This window comes from Ovis aries, chromosome 10 (assembly GCF_016772045.2).
Source record: "Ovis aries strain OAR_USU_Benz2616 breed Rambouillet chromosome 10, ARS-UI_Ramb_v3.0, whole genome shotgun sequence".
Taxonomy (NCBI): domain Eukaryota; kingdom Metazoa; phylum Chordata; class Mammalia; order Artiodactyla; family Bovidae; genus Ovis; species Ovis aries.
Genome location: NC_056063.1, coordinates 12738579 through 12765202, shown reverse-complemented (window position 1 = coordinate 12765202; position 26624 = coordinate 12738579). Strand labels below are relative to the sequence as shown.

At 39.3% G+C, this 26624-nt stretch overlaps 1 protein-coding gene across 1 annotated transcript in view; it reads right to left on the bottom strand.

Annotated features, from left to right (window-relative positions):
* Positions 1-7874: 7874 nt before the first annotated feature.
* DGKH (diacylglycerol kinase eta) overlaps positions 7875-26624 on the bottom strand; it is a 208914-nt gene continuing 190164 nt past the window's right edge. Inside the window, exon 31 of the mRNA XM_027973522.3 lies at positions 7875-22650. Within this exon, the coding sequence (XP_027829323.1) occupies positions 22561-22650 (90 nt within the window). The 3' untranslated portion in view covers positions 7875-22560. The remainder of the gene's footprint in view (positions 22651-26624) is intronic.

Below are 26624 nucleotides of genomic sequence, written 5' to 3'. Positions count from 1 at the left end.
ACTCCACTCTTACATAAACCTTTCATGGGATAAAAAAAAAGGAATGCTTTCAACTCATTTTATGAGTTCTTGTAATCTTGACTCTCAAGCAAGGGCAATGTCGCTTTTGAACATAGATATAAGAATTTTAAACAAAATATTGCACATAAGATATCTTCTTCGCTCATTCAATAGACATTTTTTTGCAGATCAGCTAGGAGCCAAGCTTGGTTCAATGTGATGGGGACAAGATGAATAATATATGCTCTTTGTTCTTAAGAAACCGCGAATTTAGTGGGAAGAGAGATGCATTAATAATTATGCTATAACATAATTGCTCTAGTCAAGAACAAAGTGTAATGGGAACAGAATAAGTTTGCCTTGAGAAGGTCGCATTGGGAGACCCCCCTGAGCTGCGCCCCTATGGCTAAGCGGAAGCTTGACAGGTAGAGGAGAGGTGGTGTTGGTAGTGGAGCCAGGGAGGAGGGTAGGAGTGTGATTTGGGGTACTCTGTGTGTGTGTGTGTGGTATGTGTTGTATGTGGAGGGCAGGGGAAATGATGTAGACAAGGATGAGGAAAAAACACCAACTCAGAGGCAGGCTTGAAAGCTTTCCTTTCATGTAGACTCAATATACCAGGGAGATAAGTGACTTTGTGCTGTGCTTAATTGCTCAGCCATGTCCAACTCTTTGTGACCCTATGGATTGTAGCCCTCCAGGTACCTCTGTCCATGGGGATTCTCTAGGCAAGAATACTGGAGTGGGTTGCCATCTCCCCCTCCAGTGGATCTTTCCGACCCAGGGATCTAACCCAGGTCTCTGGCATTGCAGGCAGATTCTTTACTGTCTGGTCCTTCAGGGAAACCCAAGAGTATTGGAGTGGGTAGCCTATCCCTTTCTCCATGGGATCTTCCCAACCCAGAAATCAAACCAGAGTCTCCTGCATTGCAGGCAGATTCTTTACCAGCTGAGCTACCAGGGAAGCCCTAAGTGATTTTAGTTAATACCTAAACTACTCTGTAATTAAATTTTCAGAGAATGCAGAATATCAGAGAATGAGTCAGTATAAAATGAATATAAATTAATATTTAAGTTCACAGAGTTTACAATGAATTGATTCACTAAATTTAGTTTTACTTCCAATTTTTGCTTGTGTTTATTTTTACTCATTTTATTGTTATTGAAGTCCCTATATTAAGATAGATCAAAATTACATTAAGATCATTTCGATCTTGATGAAAATAGAGACTGAATTTTACTTCTAAATTTAGAAATTACTTCTGGCCAAAAACAGTAAAACATATTTCCAGGATTCTATAATCATTTCCAAATCAGCTGAAGTGCTCTTTAATAATTTGATTTCCAGTTGAAATTTCATATTTCATCAAATCATTATTAAGCTAATTAGAGTGTTACATATCAGTGTTTCTTGATGGTCAAAAAATTGTCATCATCGAATAATGAGCTTTTGGACATTCATACCATTGAGCCAAACAAACTTTTATCATAGTCTTGAGATGTTTAATATTCTTATTGCCAGTCTAACGGTCATTGGCTTCTGAGGTTTAACTGGTTTTCAGTTTTGCTGATTTACTGTGGGGATATATTTTGAACAAGTTATGAGAGGTAAGTTTTATGCTCTGTTGCAGATTTCTTGTTATTAATTTCCAACTTAGCTGCACTATGGTTAAGAGTCTCTAGTTTGTATGAGTTGGTTCTTTAAATTTGTTGACAATTGCTTGAAGCCCAGAACTTAGCCTTTCAAGCTCTAGTTTATTTTCTGTAAACTAGGGGCTAAGGTGAGTAGAGAGGTTGGATCAGATCAGTGATTCCTAAGCCTGGTCAGAGGTAAGAATTCTGCAGGGAGGGTGATCAGAATGGCACAGTGATCCCTTCCCCAAAGAGTCTAGTTCCATAGGTCCTGGACATTTTTTAACCTGCTTTCCAGATGATTCTTGGGAAGTCAGTGGAGCACTGGAAACTGTTGAACCAGGGCTGCATTTTTAAAACTGTAGAACTATGGACCATGACCTATTAGTGCAGGGGTCAGACTGCCTTCTGTTTTGTTTTAATATTTATTTGTTTATTTGGCTGCATTGAGCCTTACTTGCAGTATGCAGGATCTTTGCTGTGCCATGTGTGATCCTTTATTGCAGTGCATGGATTCTCTAGTTGTGGCGTGCAGGCTCAGTAGTTGCGACTCATGGGTTCTCTAGTTACGGTGCATGGGCTTAGTTGCCCAGAGGCCTGTGGGTCTTAGTTCCCTGACAAGGGACTGAACCCACGTCCCCTGCATTGCAAGGTGATTCTTAACCACTGGACTGCCAGGGAAGTCCCCTTGTCATCTGTTTTTGTAAATAGCATTCTGTTGGAGCACAGTGATGCCCATTATCCACATGTTGTCTGTGACTGCTTTTCTGCTGACACAGCAGTGTTGAGTAGACTTAGGAGTCCCACATGGCCCACAAAGTCCAAAATATTCACTATTAACCCTTTAGAGAAAAAGTTTGCCTATTCTTTCACTAGTGAGTTATAAAATCATTTTAATAGGTTGCAATCAGTATTTTTAAAAAGAAAATAGAGGTGCTTCCTTGGCAGTCCAGTGGTTAAGACTTTGCCTTCCAGTGCAAGGGGCGCAGGTTCGATCCCTGGTTGGAGAGAGCTAAGATCCCACATACCTCACTGCCCAAAATCCAAAACTTAAAAACAGAAAGCAATATTGTACCAAATTCAATAAAAGACGTTTTAAAAAATGGTCTAGAAAAAAATAGAAAATATTAAAGCACATTGCATGTGCATAAGTGCTGTTTAGTTAAACTTGTTAACATATAAACATGTGTATATATATGTATGCATACACGCATATGTATATATTTGCATTGTTCAGTCGCTCAGTCATGTCCAACTCTTTGCGACTGCAGCACACCAGGCTTCTCTATCCTTCACCATCTCCCGGAGCTTGCTCACACTCATATCCATCGAGTCAGTGATGCCATCCAGCCATCTCATCCTCTGTCATCCCCTTCTCCTCCTGCCCTCAATCTTTCCCAGCATCAGGGTCTTTTCCAATGAGTTGGCTCTTCACATCAGGTGGCCAAAGTATTGGAGCTTCAGCCTCTGCATCCGTCCTCCCAGTGAATATTCAGTCTTGATTTCCTTTAGGATTGACTGGTTTGATCTCCTTCCAGTATTTGTGTATACTGGAAAAAATGTATTTTTTGGAAAAAATGAGTAGAATGCTTTAAAAAACCTACAGGATCATCTTTGGTCCCTTCCCTTCGTGGGCTTTCTCTCAGTTGGTAGGGTGCTATGGCAGGGTGGATTGGGGTAGGAAGGAGGTATTCAGAGAATGTGCTTTGCGGATACCATGCTTCTGGGGCTGCTTCCTACTTGGTAAGTCAGTGTCTCTCCTTTAAGGAAGGGTAATGTGCAATGCCCATATTGATCCAAAATATCATGGCCAAAAGTAGGACCAACCTGAGTTGTGTGGAGGGTGTGAGAACATTTCACATGGGACTAATGCTAAACTTATAGGGTTATGATGAAGATTAAGTGTACGTGTGTGCATGTGTGCTAAGTCTCTTTAGTCATGTCCGACTCTTTGTGACCCCATGGACTGTAGCGTGCTAGGATCCTCTGTCCATGGAATTCTCCAGGCATGGATACTGGAGTGGGTTGCCATTTCTTACTCCATTAAATGTACATATAGCGCCTCAGACTAAGAAGTGCTATACAATTCTAGGACTCTACAATTTCTCACCTGTATTTTCTCATTCTTGTGGCTGGAATCTACACCCCAGTCAGAGGCAAGTTCCAGGATGTTACCAACCATAGCACTAATTGTCGCATTTTGTGAAGGCACCATGATGGCACAGGACTGGGGAAGACAAACACCAAGGCCTGAGATACGGGAGGAAAGATAAGGTTCAGATCCCGGACTACTGGGAAAATTCTTGTTTCTAAAATAATAACAATAATGCAGGGAAATTTACTGTATTTAGATTTCTTGGTAAAAAATTATTTTGCTAGCACTATGCCATGATCTGAATGTTGAAATCCTAACCCTCAAGAAGATGATAGTAGGAGGCCGGGCCTCTTGGAGGTGAGTAGGTCACGAGGACTGTGCCACTGTAAGTGGGATTAATGCCCTTATAAAAGAAACTCCTGGAGAAGGAAACGCAACCAGTCCAGTATTCTTGCCTGGAAAACCCCATGGACAGAAGAGCCTGGTGGCCTACAGTCCATGGGGTCACAAAGAGTCAGACATGATTGAGTGAGCACACACACAAAAAGAGGCTCCAGAGAGCTTCCTGGCCTCTTCCAACATATGAAGACAGAGGAAGAAGGTGGTCCTCTATGAACTAGAAAATTGGTTCTCATCAAACACAGAATTTCCTAGGACCTTGATCTTGGACTTCACAGCCTCTAGAACTGTAATCCATAAACTTCTGTTGTTTGAAATCTATCCAGTTTATGGTATTTTGTTATAGTAGCCTGAATGGACAAAGACAGACTATACACTGTTAGCTGCCAAGATTAGGAAACTGACCTTCTGATTAGGAAAGAATTATGACTATATAAACAAGTTAACTGCCTTAAAGAATTTTTATAGAATATAATTTGCACTTTAAAGTAAAAATAATTTAATATGATGATTCAGAAAGTCCTTCAGACAGTATCTCAGGGTCACCATGGAAATGAATAAATGTTTCGGTCATTAGTGACTTGTTTTTAAAAGGATGCTGGATGACAAGCTTTTTTGGGGGGTTTAAACTCTGGTTCTTTTTTTTTTCTAACTTGGTTAGGATTCTGCATATTTTCCCTTTATATATAACCAAATACAAGGTTAAAGGGCCCCTCAAGATGTTCTGCTCCTGTGATCTGATGCTCGAATTAATTCTTATTTAGTCATCAAATAGATCATATGCATACCATGTGCCAAGCACTGATCCACTGATACACTGGGATACAGTGGTTAAAATTTTTCTTCCCCCGTGGGTTCACATCTTCTCAGTCTCTGGACCCTTCTCTTAAAGGGGAACTCATTCAATGACACAGTGCATCTTTGGACATCATAGTTTTTCCTGTCAATTTCACTTGTTTGTCTCATTTAGAAGTGCCCATCAACAGACGAATGGACAGAGTAGCGGAGATGTTTTATATATATATATATATATATATATATATATAATGAAATACTATTCAGCCATGAAAAAAGAATGAAAATTTTGCCCTTTGCAGCAACATGGATGGGACTTGAAGGGTATTATGCTAAGCCAGACAGAGAAAGACAATACTGTTTAACATCACCTACATGTGAAATCTAAAAAAAATACAAAACACTAGTGAACATAACAAAAAAGAAGAAGACACAGATATAGAGAGTGACCCAGTGGTTACCAATGGGGACAAAGAGGAGGCAATATAGGGGTGGGGGAGTGGAGGTACAAACTATTGGTTAGAAGACAGGCTATAGGGATGTGTTGTACAACATGGGGACATAGACAATACTTTGAAATAACTGTAAATGGAGTGTAACCTTTAACATTGTATAAAAATATTAAAAATTTTAAATTGTTAACAATGTAGTAATTTATTAAAGATGGATAAATAAAAGATAAATAATTTAATTAAAAATTAATGCAAGCCAAGCTCCCTGTGATTGTCAAATATCTTAATCAACTTTAGGTCCAACCTCATCTTCTCCCACTTCTACCCCATTTCCTCAACCCGAAATTTTCTCTTTTTCAAACTAAGAATCCTCTAGTCCCTCCGCTGTTCCTCTGGGGGCAACATCTTGCCCCACTTTCCACTGTTCTTAAAGAAAAGTGCCATGTGAGACTAAGAGGCCACTGACCTCTCAGCTCCCAGTACAGCATTGTCTGCTGTGATGCTGGGGTTGAGGCTTTTGCAATACGAACGCTCTGCTCCCTTGCCAGCTGGTTTCCTGCCCGCTCTGCCCAAGTGGGGCACAGGAGGGCAAGTGGGAAGCAAAGAGGCTTACTCTTCCTGCTTTCTTCACCCTTGTTGCCAGCATGGCCTGGGAGCAGTTCTCACCTCTGAAGGGTAGTTGGTCCCGTTCTCCAGCCCAGAACCAGCTTTATCACCCCCCATCTCCCAGAGGCACCATCTAGACAGCACCCCTTCCTCGGAGGTCTGAGTCCTAGCTCTGTGGACCCCTCTTCTGAGTCTTTGGGGATCTTCCAGAACTTCGTCTTTCTAATGGCTTCAACCCACCTAATGAGGCTCCCAGATCTGTGTTTCCTTCCCATCTCTCCCCCAGACATCGTCATGTACTTTATGGAAATCCTATGGTCGTCGTATACCTGTGATGCCCGAATATGAAGTTGACAGAGGTACTTTCCTTTTCAGTTCGTAGAAATCCGAGTCTTCTCTCCTCCTTGCTTATCCATTGCCAGTCTCCAAGCACAAGCTGTTTTCATCTCAATATTTCTCAGATCTGTTCCCTCCTTTCCATTTCCACTAAAACTGCCCTAAAGAAGTCCCTCATAATCCATTGCTTCGATCTCTAGCTAAGCTTCCTGTCTTTAGTCCTCGGCAGGTCTACTCCACCCAGGGAGGTCAGGCCTGATCACGTGGTCGGGCCGTCACCAGCTCAGTTTCCATCCCCGCTGTACTCCCTTTATGCTTCCGCAGCGCCAGGATCAGCCCTACATCACACCCCTGTACTTTGCCTGGCTAACTGCTCGAAGACTCAAAGTCCCTGATCCAGGAAGCCACCCGAAACCTCCTCTCACCCTCTGTCCGTCTATGCTCCCCACATACAGTAAGTCCCCTACATACGGCCCTTCAAGATGCAAACTTCAAAGACGTGAACATGCGTTCACATGTCCAGTCACGTGTTAGGCCATGTGTCTAACCCACATTATCACATGGGTGCATCTTCTACAAGCGGTTGTGCTTCTGTGCACTTTACAGTAGAGAGTACAGTATCTTTATTTCAAACCCAAGATGTCCAGAAGTAAGCTTGAAAGCAGTGGAGACGTAGCTGGCCCTGCACTGTATTTGCCAATGTATGGTACTATGAAATATAAAATGTTTTGCTTGCTTTTATGTTATTATTCGGGTGAAAAGTATTATAAAGCTATTACAGTACAGTTCTAGACAACCAATTGTGTTCATTAGGTACCTAGGCTAACTTACGGTATTCTTGGAATGGAACTCACTCCTTTGTGGAGGACTTGCTGTACACGGTTGCATACGTTTATTACTGCACATAACGGTCTGTGGCCTTTCTCTCCCACTAGACGGGACTATTCATAGATTGTTCCCACTGGAAACAAGCTACTTGGTTCTTAACAAGTGTTTATCAGTAAACTGCAATGACTCATTACTGTAAGGACAAACCAAATAAACGTTTACTGTGAATCCCCCCACTGAATGGAGTATTACTCAGCAATAAAGAAACAAACTATTGATGACTACTGATATATGCAACAACTGGATGAATCTCAGAAAACCAGACTGAGTTAAAAAAGGAAGTCACGTACTATATGATTCCATTAATATAATGCTCTTGAAATGCTAAGATTATAAAAGTGGAGGCAGATTAATGGTTTCTCAGGATTAAGGATGGGGTGGAGGTAGGAGGGAAATAGATGCGGTAAAACAAGGGGATCTTTGTTGTGGGTCCTTGTGATGAGAGAACGTTTCCGTCTTGACTGAGTCGGTGTTGATATCCTGGTTGTGACATATGTTTGCAAGATGTCATCACCAGGGACAAATGGGCAGAGGGCACACAGGATCTCTCTCTCTCTGTTATTTTCTTATGACTGTATTAGACTCCACAATTATCTCAACAGAAAAGATTTAATTAAAAAAAAAAAAAGAGAGAGAGACTCCAACCAGAAAAAAAATGGAGACTTCACACACTGTCCAAATGCATTCTTTTTATTTGAGAAGGACAATCTCAAGGCCGTGCCCTTTGGGAAAGGCATCTGTCATCATCAGATACATCGAGATCAACCATTACTCTCGGCAAGGTACAAAAATACACGCATCAGTGACTTCCATACAATAAATACATAATCATGCATCCCACAATAAAAGGCACAGAAACCTGGTCACTTAGTAGTCATAAAAATTACTAGCTACATTAACAAAGCCACCCAAATTATCAGTATAAGGAACCGTAACAATATATTCCAAAGGGGAAAACACATAAAACATCTTTAAAATAGTGTGCAATAAATATCTCAATTGTTGTATATATTTAAAAAATTATGCCATTGTAAACAGCATGTAAACAAACAAAACTCACGTTTTCTTACCATTATTAAAAGTTATTAGAGCTAAAGTTATAACCTCTGCTCTGTCAGGTATATTTCACTGGCAAGTGTGCTAAGCAGTTTAAAGTTTCACTCTTTTCTGCAGCAAACAGAGCCCACTGTATAATAAATAGATAGGATCTCCATCTTTCAGATAAAAGTTTCAAAACAGACTACAAAAATGTAGTAAATTATTAGCTGTAAGTAATATGGCAAAGGCTAGAGTACAACTATCTTCTGCAATGCAAGGGACGAAAGGAACTATGCTGTTAGATATTCAGTGTGATGATAACTAAGAGGCAAATCATTACTAATTCTCTTTATTGAAAGGTACAATGATGCTACTGAGTGTAACGGTCAAGTATCCAGTCTTCTGAGCCTACTTTGTTTGTGGGCTTTTCACGAAATGGAACAAAGAGCAAAGTTCTATCAAACTAAGAATTTCTTGTTAGAGAACCAAGAAATGGTTGATATTTTATACTGATGGGAAATGGTGACTTCAAAATATGCCTATCAAAATGTAAGTATACATTCAAGTAAGGTTTTTTCCATACTTAATATTTTTTCCTTCTTATAAAGGAATCCAATTGTCTAACCATTAATAAATTTTCAGAGAAGTTAATTTTCTGCAACTCAAATATTTTTATTTCATCTATGGATCAGTGCATTGCGGCACACAAGTACTAATTAATAGTGGATTTACTATATGCTTAGATAAGTATGCCAGCTGTTAATATTATGACTCCTTTCTCCCCATTGAAAATAAAAGTGGTGGAAACATCAACTCATAACTGCAAATGGAGCCTTTGAAGTACATTGCAAAGCACTGTTTTATAACTTTTTCCTTTTACTGTGAATTCCCAACGGATATTTCATATATTTTGGAGTAACTGTCATTAATAAGGATATATGCCTTCCTAAAATGGACTTAAAAGTTGAACTTGTGTTCTATAAACTCATTAGTCATTTGAATCATGTATAGCACCTATGGCTGTGGAAATGGGGTTTTATAGAATTGGTGGAAGATGTACTTGACGAGTGATGGTCAAAAATTATTTGCAGTTGACCTGAAAATACAAAAATTATGGACATAAAAACGAGGTTAGTCCTTTATGACACAGAACTTGTTAGTTTTTTGGGTGGAAGGTGACGACTTCTCTGGAAAACCCTGAGAAGTAATATTTGCCTTAAAAACATGTCCTCCCAATTTCTTAAACAGACTAGAAAAATAATCATGAACATGAACTTGAACTCTATTAGATAAGAGTGGTCTTATTTTATTTACATCCCCAGCATTAATCAAAGGTCAAATGTAGAGCAGGTAGGAAAAAAACCTACTGAGTGAAGTAAGAGGTGATTTAATTATATGCAAATTTGGGACTTATTTAATTTTAAAAATTGACTTTAAAGGACTTTTTGTGTCAACCTTTATCATAATTTGGAGACATGGTAGAAAGGCTTTATAGAATCACAAAATAAAAACAGTCCCTTAGGTAATAGGTTTTAGTCTTAATGTTCTATGTGTGTGTGTCAGCTGCTCAGTCATGTCTGACTCTTTGCAACCCTCTTGGACTGCAGCCCACCAGGCTCCTCTGTCCGTGGAATTCTCCAGGCAAGAATACTGGAGTGGGTAGCCATTACCTTCTCCAGGGGATCTTCCGGATCCAGGGATCAAACCCAGGTCTCCCACAATGCAAGCAGATTCTTTACCATCTAAGTCACCAACAGTGGCAAAGAAGCCTTCTTACATTTACATAATAAAAAATGAAATAACCATTAACTATAAATGACCTGAAACTGCACAAACCATTCTCCATCTCTGGTTGAAATCTATTTTTCAGAAAATTTTATTCATGTTTTTTTTTAATTCTTTCTCTAGTGTCATTCTTTTGTGTAGGTCATTAGTATATTTATCTATGTAGGCTGTATACACTGAACACAGAACATCTGCCGATGAGAAAGATCATCTTTAAGGCATATTTACGAATCCCAAGTAAGAATTCTGCAGGTACCAGAAAATTTTCTAAGCCTCAACTTTAGAAACAAGAATTCAAACTTGGTAAATATTTCTCATGAGTAGCTAACGATTATCCTTCGTAAATCAACTGTTCTTTCCTGCTGTTTCTCTTCTGTTGATTCTCCCAGAGTTCCTGCATGCTTCTGAACACACACCCACCTCTTGTGGACTCTCGGGAAAGTTTATGCATTCATTTTGTGGAAGTGCAAAAATACAGAGAAGTCTGGGCTGGATATTACCTTCACCATTTCAAAAACATTTACTAAAATCCTATTATGGGCTCGCTAGACACTGAAACTATGAAGATAGAGAAATCCAGTTGCTGACAAGCAGATATATACATACAATTGCTGATGTGATATACATATATATATACATACATACATATATATATATATCTTATATATGGGGGCTTCCGGGATGGCTCAGACAGTAAAGAATCTGCCTGCAATGTGGGAGACCCAAGTTTAATCCCTGGGTCGGAAAGAGCCCCTGGAGAAGGACATGGCTACCCACTCCAGTATTCTTGCCTGGAGAATTCCACAGACAGAGGAGCCCATGGGCTACAATCCATGGGCTCGCAAAGAGTCAGACACAAATGAGTGACTAACACTTACACTTTTCTTTCATATATTCATACATATTCAATAATTATTGAAATAATTTTATAGAATAAATTTCAAGAGACTATGGAGCATGGATGAAATACTAAACCCTCTGGGTAGTTAGGCAGAGTGTCATAGAAGGTAAAATCTGAGCTGAATCTTAAATGAGTTAATCTCCAGCAAGTGATTATGCCAAAGCACTGAACTGTGAGTAGCTCCAAATTCCTGGGTTACAAAAGGTCTCTAGTGGAATGGTAGGTGAGGATGCTAAAAATGGTGGGACGAGGTCATGGAGATCCTTATCCATCACTCTAAGGAGGTGGGTTGCTGCGCTGTAAAGAGGGAGAGTCTAGTTAAGATTTTTTTCAGCTGAGTCATGACAAAAGAAATTTGTGTTTTAAAAAGACCACTCTGTCAGTCATGTGGAAGATGGATGAGAGGTAGGGGAGAAAGAGGCAGGAAAACTGGTTACTGAAACTATAGCAAAAGCACAAGAGAGAAGACTAACGAAGGTTTGTGCTGATAAAGGTCTGAATGGAATTATCACTTTGCTTTACTGCAACTAATTAGAAATAGAACATAAAATGCCAATTCAATTTTTGAGATGGACAAAAAATAAAATATGCAACTGTATAAATACTGAAAAAAAAACCCTTTGATATAGAAAATGCTTCGGCTTACACAATTCAAAACCAAGATTAGGTTAAGCTTGTGTTTTGTTCCATATTTTAGCTTAGGAGTTTCTTGGCAGAAGAACATGATCACATAATGTTGCTATGAGAACTGTGTCACCTCTCAAAAGCTTTCTGAAAGCTTTTCAAGTAAAAGGAGGCGAGGAAACAAAAGAACTGCTCGAGTTTGCAATGCTTTCATCCTCATCATTATGTATATAAAAAAATTGCTGCACAACAGCAATCTGTATACAGGGAAGGTTCTAATTTAAATTATAATTAATTTAAGTTAGACTAAGATCAACTGTATATCAGGTCATTGTGGGAAGCAAATTCCCAGAAAAACAACTTATTCCCATCACTGTACCAAATCATTCTGGAATCATCATTTAGAGATCTGTTATTATGAAAGCTAAGCTGTGCCATTGTTGTTGTTGAGTCGCCAAGTTGCGTCCAACTCTTTGTGACCCCATGGACTGTAGCCCGCAGGGCTCCTCTGTTCATGGGATTTCCCAGGCAAGAATAGTGGAGTGGGTTGCCATTTCCTTCTCCTGGGGATCTTCCTGACCCAGGGATTGAATCTGCATCTCCTACAATGGCAGGTGGGTTCTTTACAACTGAACTGCCAGAGAAGCCATTAAGACAAATCAAAACACAGGTGAATGAGTTCGGATTCAGCCTTTTCCTTGATGTCATGCAGCTTACAGCCTCTTAAAATCCCAATATTTTTAGGGGAGAGGGATGCCACAGGAGTGCCAATGTATCATATTATACTATTACAAATAGCAGATTTAGCAAAGAACTTTTTTGAGTCAAGTGGTCAGATAGTGACTGAATTCAAGGGTCAGGGGAAAATAAAGTCAATATTCATTTACCCTCATCTACATTTGATAATTTTAACTGGGTTATTCTAATTTCTTTAATTGCACTCAGATTTTCATTATGGTAATGAGTAAGACAATCTCTAGCTTAATTTCTTTACCAGAAGTTTTAAAGGTACTTTGCAAGAGAGAGTACCACTCCATAGCTAGAGAAGACAGCGATGCATGCTTCAGATGATACAGGATGCTCGGGCTGGTGCACTGGGATGACCCAGGGGGATGGAATGGGGAGGGAGGTGGGAGGGGGTTCAGGATGGGGAACACGTGTACACTCGTAGTGGATCCATGTTGATGTATGGCAAAACCAATACAATATTGTAAAGTAATTAGCCTCCAATTAAAATAAATTTATATTAAAAAATAAATAAATAGCAAGGAAACCATTCAGAAGTCACTGGGTAAATGACATCACAGAGTTAAACATCCGGTGTTCCTTTCTTTCAACGCTGATTTAAAGAGACATTTCCTCTTTGGGGATTTAAGCTATGAAAAGATGTGTAGGTCTTAGTTATGTATATGTAACAGAATCACAGAACTCAGCTATATTATATAATATACATTATATATATATATTTATAAAATGTTTGTCTGGGGTGAGTGTAAAAAAATTACTCTAAATTTCTGAAGATTTTAGAAATCAGTTTTTAGCCTATCCTAAGATGAAAAGATAAATCTATACTACATAGATGAAAATACCTATAACCTACTCTGGGCAAGATAGTGCTAATGTGACTTCACTCTCATTTTTAAAATAAACATTGAGGATATTAACTTGGACTTTTAATTTTCACACTAAAGTCTGGGAATCCTTTATATTTAAAGGACAGTGGGAAAAGAGGTATGTTTAAGTACGATTCACACTTACGTAGTTCCTCTTGTAAAAGAAAACACACCTGGTACTTATAACTGATAATATCATGGGCCATTTCTAAGTAGGGAAACCAAAGAACCAAAACATAGAGCTCGTAGAAAGGACACAGGGAGCCAGGGCCAAAGTCAGTTGCAGAATCCAATGAACCTAACCCTATTCCCACCTCTAGACTCACAGGATTCAGCTTCTAGGAATACTGTAAACTTGAATACTTTGTTGTTGTTTCAAACGAAAGGAAAATCCATCCTTCTAACAAATTTCAGGCTGAGAAGGTTCATAAATACCTCTTTACTCCGTGTGGTCTGGTCTCATCTACCTTTACCAACGCTCTTCTTTGGGAAGTTGCTAAGCCCTACTGACCAGTTCTCTATCATTCACTAACGTGAAAAAAGAGAAGTCACTCAGTCATGTTTGACTCTTTGCGACCCCATGGACTGTGGCCTATCAGGCTCCTCCGTCCGTCAGATTTTCCAGGCAAGAAAGAGTACTGGAGTGGATTGCCATTTCCTTCTCCAGGGGATCGTCCCATCCCAGGGATTGAACCCCAGTCTCCCTCATTGTAGGCAGACGCTTTACTGTCTGAGCCACCAAGGAAGTCCAGGGATTATTGTCTAGGAAGGCTGCATATATATTATGGTTTATTTTGCCTCATGTAATGCACGCAAATGATCAGGTCATCCAAACCATATCATAGCTATAAAATGTTGTGGAAAAACCTGAAAGAGCTTTCTGGCCAACCAATACCTGTTTAATTGACTTTCAAGCTTCAATCGTAGAATGGGCTCCTTAAACTCACTGGTTGTTTTGAAAAGAGTAAAGATACAATTCCAAACTTCACCAGTGTGACATTTTTATGTTTTTCTTGTTTTGTGCCTGCTATAACTCACACCTGCTTTGCATTTCCATAAAATAAGCTGAAAGAGATCTATATTCACACTCTTCATTTCCAAAACTCTCCCAAATTACCAAGCTCCTTTATCCTTTAATTTCCATAGAATGTTTCTCGTATATTTTCTTCTTTCCTGCCTTCAATAATTGATTGTGCAACAGTAAAATTAATATAAAACTCTTTTGAGTTAAATTAATTCTTAATCTTCTACATTTCTTAAACAGTTCATCTACTGCTTATACTGTAAAGCAATATGGCAGTTGAATTTAGGGCTTTGGTATGTGACATTTTTCCTTGAAAATGTGATTTTTATTCTGTGTGGTATGCTGTTGTGCTATTATGTTTCAGATTTTTGGTTTTTAAAAAGTTGAATAGAGAATATTTCAAAAACAGAAATAATTCAAGACTCAATTCGAATCTCACTGACTTAACTGACAGAACCAAACTAACAAACCATAATCGCTTATGGGTACTCTGACTGAAGCAGCCCAGAGTCAAATGCAAACCTCTTAAAAACATACGCTTTGAAACCAAGAGCTGGAAGTAAGTGAAATTTGGAGGGGTTCAAGATTCTGAATGTTCATTCAAATGTCCCCCACGCCTGTGTGCTCAAGCGCTTCAGTTGTGTCTGACTCTTTGTGGCTCCATGGACATGGACTGTAGCCCCCCAGGCTCCTCTGTCCATGGGATTCTCTGGGCAAGAACACTGGAGTGGGTTGCCATGCCCTCCTCCAGGGGATCTTCCCGCCCCAGGGGTTGAACCTGCATTTCCCGCATCTCCTGCACTGCAGGCGGATTCTTTACCTCTGACCCACTGGGGAAGCCCTCAAATGTTATACTGGCAGTATAATCACTGAGTTCTCTTTTACAACAAAAGTTGAAGCTTTATTACAGAAAAGATGTTCTGACTTGAAGATAAAATGTATATTGGGCAGATACAGCATGATGAATCCCTTTGCTACATTAAATTCTGAACCTTGATGATTTCATTTTTTGATTTATGTCTTTTTTCATATTTATTTTAAACATGAAAATGATTTTTTTAACAAAGTCCCTATGACTTTTCCATTGTGTAGGAAGGTAAATAATACCATTTTTTTACAAGGAAAAAAACTGGGCATCTGTTTGGCAGAAATGAGTACTTCAAGTACATAAGTAAATCAGAAACAGAGCTATGACACTCTAAGCAACAGCAGTAACAAGGGAAAGAGCTAGAATATGCATTTTGTATAAAGATTAAATTTCACGGTATAATAAATAAATGCACTCTGATTTACACAACTCGGAAAACCCTCCTGCTGATGATTATGAATAATACTGTCTATCACTGACTTTGCTGATACCAGCACTGCCTCACATAGAATTTCAAAGGCAAAATTCTTGCCCCCAAAGCCACAAAATGTACAAAGCTGCTTTGTTATTGAATATTTTGTCTGCCAAAAGCCCTGCAAACTAAAATACATCTTAGAAGTCTGAATCACCAGTGTAATCGTTATTTTGGTATAAAAAGATAAGAAAAATTTTAATATGAAAATTAATAAAACCAGTCAGAGGAGAAACCTGTTGTATAAATAGACATTTTAACATAAAAGCGAGACTTTTATCTCACTTAAGAGAAAGAAAAAATTTGATACAACTTACTTGAAGATTTGAAAATATCATATTTTCCCAGCTAAATATATTACTTCAATTTATTAGTCATCTTCAATATACAATATATAACTCACAAAACTGGGAATATTACAACACCAAAACCTTTCACAGCACTAGCTACCAGTTACCAGAACTGTAAGAAATCTCATAGCTACATATCAGCTTAATACTTAGAATATAGAAACAGATATGACTAAGCTGTGGTAAACAATAGTGCAATCAAACAGTAAGGACCACAAAATATATTTGTTTTCCTTTTTAGCTTGTATACTTAACCTCATTAACCTACTTCAATAGCCTTATCAACTGAGTATGAAACATTTTATTCCATTTAAAAAGTTGCCATATGTTCCCTTAGGTTAGGTTAATTTATTCTTGAAGTGCAGTTCTATGAAATATCCAGACTATTCATAAATTCCTATACAATGAGTAACTTGTAGCTAAAATGAAATATTTTATGTGGAGTTTTTTTAAATAACTTTTAAGTAGTGGCTTGGTTTCTATTTTTCCAACTAAAACTTGGAAGTGCATACAAAATTAAGAGGGAAGATATAAATATATGTAAATAGAATCTTAATTACATAAAAGAATTAATTTGTTCACCTATATTAGTAATATGGGGTTTTTATTAAACACCATTACTGAGTTGTTTTTTTTTTTTTTTTTTTTTTCCGCATTGCGCAGCATGAAGGATCCTAGCTCCCTGGCCAGGGATTGAACCCATGCCCCTTGCATTGGAAGCACAAGTCTTAACCACTGGACCTTTGGTGAAGTCTCTATTGTTACTGAGTTTAACACAGCCTTGGTTACTGTGTTAAGCTTCTCCTGAAAATAACAGAAATACACAAATAGGAATAGCCCAGCCATCATTTCTCTCTCTGTTCTCTGGAATGACAAACCTTTATAGCTTTTTCCATTCTAACGGAAATATCTCTCAACAAAACTTGGAGAAAACAATAAGAAAGATATAAATTAGTGCTGTGCATATTATAAAAATCAACCATTGTCTTTCTAAAGTTTTGCTTGTTTCTTCAGGAAGGCATCCCATTGCAAAGTCAACATATTATCCATCTAAGACAGAGACTGCTATACAGAAGTCACTGGGGAGATGCCGGAGCAGACAGAAACAAGCCCCGGGCCCCCTGGCATCCGGCGAGGGGCAGTGAGGGGACAGACATGGCGGCCAAGCTCTGGAAACCACTTGGGAAGCCATCCCACTGGCCAATAGCGAGTACTGAGAACTCTTCACTTCCCATTCTTTTCAGCTGACTTAATGAACTGCCACTTCGATCATCAGTCCAAGCTGCACTTGAAACATTCAAGATAAGTTCATTTTGGAAGGGGGCAGCAGGAGGGACCGTAGATGTCAAGGTTGAGAGATGTAATGTTTTTACAGCTTAATGAAAAGCAGTATCTTTAAAGAATTCACATCTGTACAACATTAAAAGTCCACTATGTTGTCAACTCTGTTGGGCAAACCGGATCATTTACTTTAGACATGACATAGAGAAGTTTCCGCTCTAATTTCTTAAGTCATAGCTTTGTATGAGTATTTCCTGTTACAAATAACTTTTATGGAGACTCAAGCAGTGATCTCATCATTCTTCAAAGTTAGCTGAAGAATCTCTAGGCAGTAATGTTTTGGTCAATTATATCATTACGTAAATAGTGAAGGCTTACTGATTGTATGTCACTGGGAAAGATCTTATTATAGAATTACATAATTTGTATTTTGAGGGTCAAGAATCTATTATTTTTCAGGCACTATTTTAAAGAATTATTAACTACCTGAAAATCAAGATAAGGTAGCATAATAAGAAAGCCAGATTTTAGTCTAGCAAAACACGCCTTGAGGGCTTTAATGACCTATTCACTTTACTTGCAATCATTTTGGGTCTCTCTTCCCCTCCCTTTTTTTTTGCATGCCTAATGATTCATTTAATGTGTGTGTGCTGCTATGTGTCCTCAAGCATGAACAATGTCAATAGGATAATCTGCTGATAAGAGAAAGTGAAAAGTACAAGTTGCTGGAGACCGACCCGGTCTTTCCTTATCTCAGTACATATTCTTCTGAAATGTTCCCTGTGGTTTAAGTTGTGAACAAATGAGAATGTCACATGAGCAAGTGCCGATTGTTAGTGACTTAGATGTGGGGTGAGGGCCTAGAGTGAGGTCAGCTGTGTTGGCCAGGATCTGTGTGCCACCTTAGTTACCAAAATATATACTGGGTAAGCAGGGCTCATTCAGAACCTGAATTAGGAATAAGGATTGAGAGGGGAACTCAGCTGGGTGATGAATGAGTTTCAGCTCATTTCTGGGATTAGTTCGAGAAGGGATAGGAAAGAGTGGGTTGGACAGTCAGCTATTCTAAGCACCTCTGAAGACCTCAGATCCCACTCATCTAGAAGAGATAAAACCAGTTAGGCCAGTACTAATCACCTCACAAATCTTAGTAAAAGGAAGATTTTGACTCAGTAGGGATGGAATGGACTGAGATTCTGCACTTCTCTAAGCTCCCAGGTGACAGGATGCTGCTGGTCTATGGACCATATTTTGAGTAGCAATGATTGTAGCGTGTTACCCAGTAAAATTTCTTTAATGATGGAAGTATTCAACATCTGAATTGCTACTATGGTTACTGAGCACTTGAAATGTGGCTAGGACAGGTGAGAAAGTAAATTTCTACTTAAATTAACTTTAAATAGCCACATGGAGCTAGTGGCTACAATGTAGGACAGCACAGACCTTGGACATTCAGGGACCTCTTCTCCACCAAAGCCATTTACGTCATGGTCCCCAAATGCTCTAATCCATCAATTCATTTAGGTGAGTAAGTTTCCTTCCATTAAATGCAAACTATAAAATTTAAATTTAAATTGTTTTCTTCCTAATAACACTTGACTAGATGACCCACAATGAGGGGGCAAAGGTGCAGTAGTATCTGACTCTTTGCAACCCCGAGGACTGCGTAGCCTGTCAGGTTACGCTGCCCGTGAGATTCTCCAGGCAAGAATACTGGAGGGTTATCATTTCCTGCTCCAGGGGATCTTCCCAATCCAGGGATTGGACCCACGTCCCTGATGGTTTAGCAGTAAAGAATCCGCCAGCAATGCAGGAGCCGCAAGAGATAAAAGTTTGGTCTCTGGGTGGGGAAGATCCCCTGGAGGAGGCCGTAGCAACCTACTCCAGTGTTCTTGCCTGGAGAATCCCATGGAGAGAGGAGCCTGGTGGGCTCCAGTCCATGGGGTCTCGAAGAGTCGGACGTAACTGCAGTGACTTAGCATGCATTGCTGCATTGGCAGGCAGATTCTTTACGACTGAACCACCAGGGAAGCCTGGGGGCAAAAGTGGGGCGAGACCAAAGGAGCCCTGCTGCAGTGGGATAATTGAAGAGGACAGAGTAGTACATGGCAGTGAGAATGTGAGTAACCAGTGAGAATGTGAGTAACCATCCCTGCATTGGGCACGTGGAAAGATGGGAAAGCGAAGTCGTTCAGTCGTGTCCCACTCTTGGCGACTGCATGGACTGTAGCCCGCCAGGCTCCCCCATCCTGGGATTTTCCAGGCAAGAGTACTGGAGTGGGTTGCCGTCTCCTTCTCCAGGGGATCATTCCGACCCAGGGATCGAACCAGGGATTGAATCCGGGTCTCCCGCATTGCGGGCAGATGCTTTCACCAGCTGAGCCACCAGGGAAGTGCTGAAAGATGGGAAGCCAGGCAGTAAGAATGAAACTCAGAAAGTGATGTAGAAGGATGGATGGAAGAGAAAAAATGAGTACTTGGAAATTTTATTCAGGCCTGACCACATCCCTGTCTTACTTGAAGTCAGTTGTTCCTCAGGAAAATGAGCAAAGTGAGGGAACATGAAAGGAAGTGGGTGCTGGGAGGTCGGCTGTGAATCTCCCCCAGTGCTCCGAGATTACCCACGTGTGGGAGAGCCTGGAGGGGAGGAAAGGCTGCAGTTACAGCCCCCAAGCCAGGCTCCGGCTTGAGCTTCTCACCTCAGCTTATATGTGGACCCAGGCACAGAGCCCCTCTGCACTCCCCAGAGCTCTGATCAGCTCTCATGGAGAGGCTCCTCCTATCCTTGCTGTAACCCCCTCTACGACAGAAGCTGGTTCCTCTGTGAGGCTGGACCGTGGCCTCCAGAGGCTCTGAGGGCACTGTCCTGGCAAGCAGGTGTGGGTGAAGTCCTCTGGGTCCTACAGAGCCATGCACGGATGACTCATATAGTGAAAAGTGCTCTTATTTAACCCCAAAGATCAATCTTGTCATTTTTAAAGAATTTCCCTCATCCAAAAGCCACGTGCAGGAAAATTCTAACTAACAATTCTGTTTAGTGAGGTTCGGCATACATAAGAGATGTTACTCAAGACTGAAAAGTGTTAGTCACTCAGTCGTGTCTGACTTTTTTGCGACCCCATGGACCATAGCCCCACCAGGCTCCTTGGTCCATGGAATTCTCCAGGCAAGGACACTGGAGTGGGTTGCCATTCGCTTCTCCAGGGTGAGGGTGAAAGAAAAACATCAAAGAAAAAATTCAGTCATTAACATCTTACTCTTAAACTCTGAACAAGTGATAACTTGAGAATCTTTTCTATTGGCAAAGAAGAATTTGGGGAGAGTGAAAAATCAATAAAGGTTTTTTATATTAATTCATTCTTTTCCAGGATTTCTTGCCTCCTTTTCTTTTTTTTTTTTTTTTTTTTGGTGGACAAGGATTTCTGATCTAAGCAGAGTTCAGAGAATCTGGACTGCCTGATTTCACAGGGCAGTGATTGAGGACACTTTCCAGTGCGGATGACTCTAAAAGGAACTGGAAATGACTTTTGATTTCCTAAGTGTGGATCATGTTAAAATTACTAAGTGAGTAGCTCTTGGCTCTTTTAAGCTACCTGATACAATCTGGAAAATTTCCCATTTATTCACAACTTAGGTAAAATATATAGTCAGACACGTTCAGTCAGCCGCCTGAGTTCATTTATTTTTAAGATAGCCAAACTGTGACTTTTACTAGTAAATACTCAAATCATAAATAAGAATAAAGTGTCAAATATATAAACCCTTTTGTTACAATTAAATTATAGTGTCTGACAATAGCTCATTTTAAATGTTTTCCCATCAGTATTTCTCTTTAAGCATTTGGCAAAAAAGTCTAGAAAATATCAATGAAAGTATGTTTTAGATTACACGTATGCAAGTATAAGTATGGAGGTACATATAAATGTATACGTGTATGTGTACATACACGTGTGTCTAATATGTGTATATGTCTATCTTTTGAGCACCTACCTAGAAGGCTACTTTATGAAACCTGTCACCACTGGGTCAGTATCCTGTTTAATTCTCTTATATAGAAGATTTTTAAATACTATAATGAATTTTTTAGTATATAATGTCTAAAGTAAATTTATTTGAGGACATTTTTCTGACTTTTTGATAGGTATGCCTTTGGCTTTCAAAGATTTTGATCACAGAAATGTTAACTTCTCATGCACTACATTGAAGTAGAGTGTTTTATAAAAAGGAAAATAATACCTGCCTGACAGGATACAAGAATTAAGTGAGATAATAACGATGGAAAGCCCTTAAGAAAATTTTAAATCTCTTTCACTGGGAAGTTTCTGTCGGTTGTCTCTTGAGCAAATGGATGACACTGGTGGCCAGTCAGTATACTGATCCTAGTTTGAGACACTGGGGAAATTCCTGGTTGTCAACAGTCTGCTATATCATAGATGCAAGCAGAGTATTAAATAAACATTAAATTGAAATGAAAAACAGAGTGTGGGAATTTTGGTTTGGAGAGCTATACCAAGTTTTCTTAAGACAACAGAACATATAATTTTATGAAAATATACAGAGAATTTTCTTAATGTGCACACCTGCTGTTTATGACAGACTGATATAAAATTGGCTTGCATAAGATATATATCATTGGTTGACTGGGGCCCTGACACATGTTCACAGATTCTTAGACACAGAATATGCAAAATTCCCCATCAAAGAACAGAAAAGTGCCTTTAGCCAACCAAAAGGTATTTAGGTAATCATAAATTAAATTCCATTAAAACTGACATTAAAGCTAAGTGTTACATATTAAATGTGACATGCAAGAAACAGAAAAACAATTCAGGCAGCAACATCGTGCATTAAGATTCGCATTCAGTCATAGTGTTTGAGGGATTTTAACCATACTCTTTGAACACTGAGAGCTAGAGATCTGAAATGATACCAATTCAAAACACCACGTAACTGACATCTTAGTCTTCTAGCCAGTGATTTGACGGAAGAAGCCAATGCCTCTAACAGTGAAACCCAGTAAGTTTCAGCCACATGTTTTTCTGTGGTTGTGCGATAAGAAAATCCCACCTGACCAGATTAAAGGAAAGGAAATATTTCACAGTTCCACCTTTTGGACAATGCAGTTGTCTCAGATTCCTCCTACCTTTTTACTAATATGAGCGTATTTGAACATGTCAGGTTTGCACAATAAGAAAATGGCTTCGTGGAATGTACATTTTTTGGCACAAAAATATTTTCTAATACCTCAAATCAAAAATTTCACCCATAGCAAAATATTAAGCCATAGAGGTGTCTTAGTGGTGCTTACTCATCTAGGCAGAAAACTACAAGAACAGCCAATGGCTCCCAAGGACTTTGTATTAAGTAGCGATGACTTTCCTTCCAAGGAATAGCACCAGTATGATTACACCTCAGGCTGGAGGGTGCCCCTTTCAAGCTCTTTAATTCCCTGGAGAATTCGCTTCACATGACCCACTTTCGGTATCCCCAGGTCCTAAAAAAAAAAGGTAAAAAGAAAGAAAGACGTTAACTGATACGAGAAAACTGATGGTTAAATATTTAGCCAGCTAATAAAATGTAGTTAGCATTCATCTTAGTTTAGATTCAATGATTTACAAAGAAAAGTCAGAAAAGTAAGTTTATAAAACCAAAATCCTGAAATAAAAAAAAATTACCAACCATTAAAAAAACCACATCTTACACACTCTTAAATGTAACATTCTCATAGGTTACACACAAGGTAGTCAAAATTACTTTCTCCTTTTTCTTTTTTGATTTAGATAAACACAGGTCTTATTGGAATCTGAGAGAAGTGACATGTGATACCAGGGTATCCACAAAATCTACTCAAATAAATTTTGTAGTCTTAAAACAACTACACACACACACACACAAAAAAAAAGAAGATTGCTTAAAAATAAAAAAAAATAAACATACTTACTGAAAACAAAAAAAAATAAAAATAAAACAACTACACATTTCCTTGCTAAAATATTAAACTTACAAATAAGTCCTGCTCCTCAAGGAAGACTCCAGTACCTATGACCTACATGTGAAACGTAAATCCTTTTATACTTGCATTTAGAGTCTTTGATGTGAGTGAGATATTTAAATAATTTTTATGTTTTATAAGTGTAAAAAAAAAATCACATAGACATAGGTATATGTGAGTTGATGTTTTTCCTCAAAACACTTTTGACTCCTTTCCCTCAGAACTCTTCTTGTTTTTTAAAGACCCATCTTCCTGAAAAGAACCAAGAAGCCAAGATTTATTAGGTTGGCCAAAAAGTTCATTTGGGTTTTTCCTATGACATTGATGGAAACATCCATACGATGTTATGGAAAAATGCAAATGATCTTTTTGGCCAACCTAACAGTTTTCAGAAATGAATGGTGACTGCTGAGTGTGCAGCATAGAGCAGGCACTTGGCAAAGGAATGCTTGTATGGATAAAGGAGACGCATTCAAGACAGCCATAATATTTACTGTCTGAAAAACTGAAACACATGGTGAAGATCTCTGCTCCCAATAGCTTCTTTAAGCTTACTGGCCATAGTGTATTTGCCAGTATGTGAAGTCAACTTCTTCACAAATCAGAGTGTGGAATATCTGAAAATAAGTAAAAAGATGACTTTCAAAGCAGTCTCAAAAGTAGGATTATAAGGTATCACAAGATTATTTGTCTGAGAAGACACACACACACACACACAGACACACATTCTCTCAATCTCCCCCATATACTTCATGAACTCTCTGAATTCTATAGCACCAGTGCTACTGAGGATTCAGCATCTTTCTGGAAAATAATCTTTCCACAGTGAGTGCTCTTTCCAAGCCTGAGATAACTTCAGGGTAATGTTTTTACAATATTTAATTGATCCTGAAAAACATCTGCTCATGAGACACCAGGTCACCCAAAACTAGTCTTACGTCAACTATCCAGCTCCTGAGTGTGTGCTAGGACAGCAGACTTAAAAACAAGGCCAAACCTTAAAGGAAGACAGACATGCAGGTGCATTTGATTTGAGTGGAATAGTTAAGTATTCTTTATATTTTGTGATAATGTAGTTATCTGATTAAGAAAGATATTTAATATCAAATATTTTATATATAGCATGCCATACTATATTCTCAAGAATAAAAGCTTCATTGAGAGAAGCAGACTCTACTCATAATTCATGAGTCATGAAATGATGTTTCCCCTAGAGTTACACTAACTTCTTAGCTATATTTTCTTTAGTTTGAGTTCAACAGTCATGTCTTCTAGGAATCAGGCTGTGATAAAGTTATGTCATGAGACCATATTCATTAGTGTCGACTTTTTCTTTCTTTGGAAGAAGAGCTTTAACTTCGCAGAGGCATTCTTTGTAGCTGCCGTTATCCTTTGGCCCACACATGAACAACTTTCCAAATGGAGAAAACAAAACACCAACCAAACAACCTCCCCCCAACCCCGTGTCTTTACCACTTTATTTGGGGGGTGTGTCTGTGTGTGCTCAGTCGCGTCTGACTCTTGAGGCCTGCTGGACTGAAGCCCACCAGGCTCCTCTGTCCATGGGATCTTTTCAGAAAAGAATACTGAGCAGGTTGTCATTTCCTGTTCCAAGGGATCTTCCCAATCCAGGGGTTGAACCTGAGTCTCTCGTGTCTCGTGCACGGGCAGGCGATGCTTCACAACCATGCCACCTGAGAAGCCCTACTTTCTTTGGTATCCCTCACTGCTTTCTACTGTCTTCCAGGAGAGAAAACACTGCAATCAGTTTGTCTGTTACAGCACATTAGAAATATCTTCCCTTTCCCACCTTTAGACTGTCACATTGCTATCCCCAGTTGTTTGGTGATAACGAAGTAATACCTGAGCCAAGATCTGAGCAACAGCTAGCCAAGTGGCAGGTAGGGAAGAAGCATACCTTCAGAGGGTACACCCCTGATGTGAGAGTTTCATATTTTTAAATAAATGAAGCATGGCCAGATTGGAAGAGTATAGCCCCAAAGGGTCAGTGGCCCCACAGCAGGTTAAATACATAGGCAGAACTTTGTGGGTGTCCCATAGATGCTGAGTCTTTATTGGAATTGAAATGGGAAGCCACCGAAAGGTTTTAAGCAGAAGAGTGATATACCTGATGTTATTAAAGCATCACTCTGGGCTTCCCTGGTGGCTTAGATGCTAAAGAATCTGCCTGCAGTGTGGCAGACCTGGGTTAATCCCTGGGTTGGAAAGAGCCGATGGAGAAGGGAATGGCAACCCACTCCAGTATTCTTGCATGGAGAATTCCACAGATAGAGGAGCCTGGTGGGCTATACTCCATGGGGTTACAAAGAGGCAGACAAGACTGAGCGACTAACACACATCATTCTAGTTGCAATGATAATAGATGAGAGGGCAAGAGTATCCGTGGGTGGGCCAGTGAGGAAGCTACTGACCTTACACAGGCAAGAGGAAGGACTGTGGAAAGGAGAAAGATAACTAGATGGAGATTAAAATTAAACTACTTTGTGACGGTCTAATGAGGCAGGATAAGGAAGAGGAAGACACTAAATGTGACCCTGGGTTTCTCTGGCTCAGGTCCCTGAGTTGCTAAGATAATAGACCACAGGAGAAGGGGCAGAATAGGAGGACAGGACTGCCAAAGTTTGGCTGTGGACACTTGGACTGATAGTCTGTGTCGTGGCCTAGTGGCAAGCAGACTTGGTGATACGATCCTAGACTTTACAAACGACGTCAGGGCTAGAAGTAGAACCGTGTGAGCCAATGATATATCTATGGACAGTATCCGAAGTAATGGAAATGGATACAGTTACCTAGGAAGTAGATAACCCTTCACCAACATTCAGAGACTTTCCTCTGAAGGGGCTGCTCCCTCTTAAAGCTCCAATGACAGAGAACAAGGTGAGCTCATTTCTGGCTTGGTTTTGTTCCACTGAAGACTCTGTAAAATTATTACCCTTCCCATTGCCCTATACTGTGTTTTAGAACCAAAAGAGTTAAAACTGACTAGGTCAATACAAATTTCTGAAAGCAAAGTTTTAAGGGAAAGAATGTCATTTGCCTTAAAAATAAAAACAAAAAAGTCTCATGCTAAATAAAAGTTTTAGTAACATAATTCTTAATCACCTCCTTTGTACTCTTATTGTTTTTTCCAGCTGGGTTCTATCAGTCTAACTTTAACTTTTATATGTGAGCTTTGTTTTTTTCTTCTGCAAATATTATCACTCATAGTGTGCAAGTGTATGTTTGTGTATGTTTATAATACATATATTATATACAGACAAAGTCTTTTCTTTGAATGTATGCTTGTTCATGGCAAGTGAAATGCAAGCTTCTAGAGGGCAGATGCTACCTAGAGAAGAGAATAACACAGTCATCAATATGTACATACATATGTGTTAGTCGCTCAGTTGTGCCTGACTCTTTGCGACCCTATGGACTGTAGCCTGCCAGGCTCCTCTGTCCGTGGAATTCTTCAG